The 3,494-nt window shown below is 52.0% G+C and overlaps 1 protein-coding gene across 1 annotated transcript in view; it reads left to right on the top strand.

Annotated features, from left to right (window-relative positions):
• Positions 1-613: 613 nt before the first annotated feature.
• Positions 614-3,494, top strand: part of LOC112487461 (uncharacterized protein C4orf54-like) — a 7,758-nt gene continuing 4,877 nt past the window's right edge. Inside the window, exon 1 of the mRNA XM_025058470.1 lies at positions 614-3,490. Within this exon, the coding sequence (XP_024914238.1) occupies positions 684-3,490 (2,807 nt within the window). The 5' untranslated portion in view covers positions 614-683. The remainder of the gene's footprint in view (positions 3,491-3,494) is intronic.

Here is a 3,494-nt window from a genome sequence, read left to right as displayed (position 1 = left end):
AACAATTTGGGCCTCTGTCCAGAACCAACACTTGTGTCTTCAACACTGGTTCAACACTCCAAACACTTAATCTCTGGGTTTGCATCATTCCTTATACTATAAGAGGTGTCAAACATACGGCCCGCGGGCCAAAACCAGCCCGCTTGGTGAACTTTGAAAGTGAAAACAAAATGCACAAACACTTCAGGTTGGTGATGTTTTTTTGTTTTTTGTTTTCAAATTATATTTCATTAAATATTAATATTGTTGTTATTTTTAAGGTAATTAAATTATGATTGTACTGGTTTGGTCCACTCTACGTCTAATCAGGCTGTATGTGGCCCCTGAACCATAGGTTCGACACCCCTGTTTTAGTTGCTTGTAATGACGAAGGAGCTGTTCTTCCAGGACAGGTGCTGAATCTTGATACTTTGGACAAGGAATACAAAGTGTAGGAAAGACTCTCAGCATCTCTGGAACATTAATCATGGGATTTTCCTTGGGACTCCCCCCAACCCCTTCAGCCTCCCACGCCCCCACCCCCTCTCTCTCTCACCCTCCCTCTCTCTCTCCCCCCATGTCCTCCCTCCCTCCCTCTCTGTGCTCTGCTTCGGTGCTGCTGTGCCCCCCAGCCTGCAGAGTTTTCCGTCCTGTGTCAGGATAACACCGTAAACGAGGACCACCTGACGATAAGACCGGACTAAATGGAAGCAGCGGAGGAAACTCTCAGGTACCTGGACGACACCGGACTTCACAGGAAGCTGCTCTTACAGGACAGGCACAAGGACAAGAAGAAACCGGACAGTAAAAGCCGCGACACAACGAGCGACGAGTCCAACTATGTGGACCTGGACGTGAGACCCGAGGGCGCAAAATCAGTGAAAGTGACTTTTACGGGCGACGGCGGCCACCTGTCCGTCATCAAGTGCGACCCTTCGAACAGAGAGGAGGCCGTGGAGCTGCGGGGACTGGTCCCAGGTGAGCTGCCCCTGGAAACTCTGGACAAACTCTTCAACAGCGGTCAGTGTTCAGACAATGACCAGCAGCTCGGCGCTGAGCTGCAGCCCAGTGACTGCAGCGAGCATGTCTGCAGTGGGAGCGACGAGCTCCGGTACACGGACATGTACCTGAACAGCAGAACCGAGTCCGACGACGGGGCCAGCGCGGTGCTCTCTGACACCGTGGAGGACGAGTCCCACTATATCACCACGCATGAAATCCAGCTGACCGAGCTGGACCACGATGTAGACTACGACCTGGGACGCGGCACCTGTTGGGAACTCGAGGACGACAACTTGGTTTATTCATTTGTGGATTACGCTTCGTTCGAGAGCGATGAGACGCAGGAGGGGACGCTGGTCATGGAGGGCAGGAGCCTGCAGACCAAAGTCCACTCTCACCTGGACAGAACTGTGGTCACGACGGAGCAGGAGGATGAGGAGGAGAGTGACCTCTGTGACTCGGACAAAAGTTCGGACGAGAGCGTGTACAAAAACCAGAACGAGAACGGAAATAAAGGCAAGATACACTTATCCATAAAAACCTCCTCCAGAGCGGTGCCCGAGGCCGCCGGGATCCCTGACAACTCCGGCGCCAGAGCGGTGCCCTTGTGCGATAGGGCCCAATATTTCATCCCCGCTCCAGGCCGTCAGCACCTCGCGACCAAACTGAGACGGAAAGATATTAATGAATATTCCAGCGGAGCGTCCAGCTCCATCAGTGAGCTGGATGACGCTGATAAAGAGGTGCGCAATCTGACTGCCAAGTCCTTCAGAAGCCTGGCATGTCCGTACTTCGATGCCATCAATCTCAGCACATCCAGTGAGTCCTCCATGTCGGAATATGGGCTTAATAAATGGTCCACCTATGTGGACTGGAATAATGGAAAGGGTGTAATTGCGCAGCAGACCTCCAGGGCGACACTGGCAATGAATAAGACGGTGGACAACAAGAACAAGGCGAGTAATGATTCAGAAGATTCACAAAACAAACAAAACAACAACAGAGTCGCTCATCAACAGACTTGTAGCAAAGAGGTCAAAGACCCAGCCCCCCCCACACAGACAGAGGTGACCCTGAATTTCCACTGCGACGTTGAGGAGCCTGACGGAGGCGGGCGTCAAAAACCCATCAAGAATTCCCGATGCGGCACAGGAGACCCACAAAAATCCAGTTTAGCGTCAAGTCTGTTAAAAAACGTGATTTCTAAAAAGATGCAGTTTGAACAGGAGCGCAAAATGGAAAGAGGCAGAGTCGGTGCCAGACGCTCAGCTGTGTCCCCGGAGAAGAGCCTCAGCAGGGGCTTACAAAGGCAGAGCTCTGAGTCTGGCTCCGGATTAAGTATTAACACCACTGATGACCAGTGCCCCGAGGGCAGCAGGCCCAGCTCCTGCGGCCCTGCAGAGGGTCAGAAAAACAACAACAACAAGGTACCTAATGAGTCAGAACAGAGTCAGCACCAGAACCAGCACCAGAACCAGGACTCCAAAGTCCAGCTCAGCCAGAGTCAGAGAAGTGCCTTCAACTCCATCAGAGCGGGTGAGCCTGAACCTGCAAAAGAGGACGAGGACCCAGCTGTGAGTAAGGCTCATGCGAAGGAAGACACCAGCAGCATGCTGACAAAACTTCTGTTTGTCCCAAGATGGCAGCTGCTCGCAAAGGAGAAGAATTTCAACCAAGATGACGTGGAGAAAGGACTCGGACCCGAAATAAAAATAAGGCTGAGAAGTGTCAAAGAGAACAAAGGCTGTACACTCAACATCGCCAACCTGTTAACTCCTAAAATAAGTTACAGCGCCGTGAACACATTCAGGGCGGCAGGTGACGGGAAATGCCATCTTTTATCTGCCGCAGATAAATTTCCAAATTTCTCGGTAAGAAACATAAGGGAGACGAAATGCAAGTTTCAAACGCCAATATATCGCGTCAGGGATGTTCGTAAGTTGGTGAAAAGTTCGTACGGCTTGGTGTCTATGGACAACGAGAGTAAATGTTCGAAGGCTGCAGAGAAATTGGGAGAAACCAGCAAAACGGGGTCAAGTAAACATTTCCCACTCCCTGCTCCCATCGTGATCCAGTGTCACTCTGTCAACACGTTTGCAACGTCGCAGGCGTCCAAGGGAGCTCCGTGTGAAGGTGAACACGCACGCCCATCTGTGGCGTCCAAACCACGGGCCGAGCACCCCGACTGTCAGCCATGTTCTGACTCGAAGCTCCTCGCAAAACAAAAGCAGGAGAAATTCACAGGCGACACGGCGGAGAAGAGGAACGAGGCGGCCATAGAGAAGCTCAAAGCTGCGGTCAAAACAATGGAGCAGCTCTACGTCTTTGACAGAAACGAATGGAAGCGGAAAACTCAGTCCCAGCTGCCCAGAGCAGACGGTCACACGCTGCGACAGAGCGAGAAGCCGCCAGAGACAACAAACACAAACAGAGTTTCCCAGGCTTCCAGTAAAACGACACAGCAGCAGGAGGCCGCGGACGTCATTCACGTCCCGTACACCAAGGACACCTTT

This window comes from Cynoglossus semilaevis, chromosome 9 (genome assembly GCF_000523025.1).
Source record: "Cynoglossus semilaevis isolate Cse_v1.0 chromosome 9, Cse_v1.0, whole genome shotgun sequence".
Lineage (NCBI taxonomy): Eukaryota > Metazoa > Chordata > Actinopteri > Pleuronectiformes > Cynoglossidae > Cynoglossus > Cynoglossus semilaevis.
This window is presented reverse-complemented; position numbering and strand designations above follow the sequence as displayed.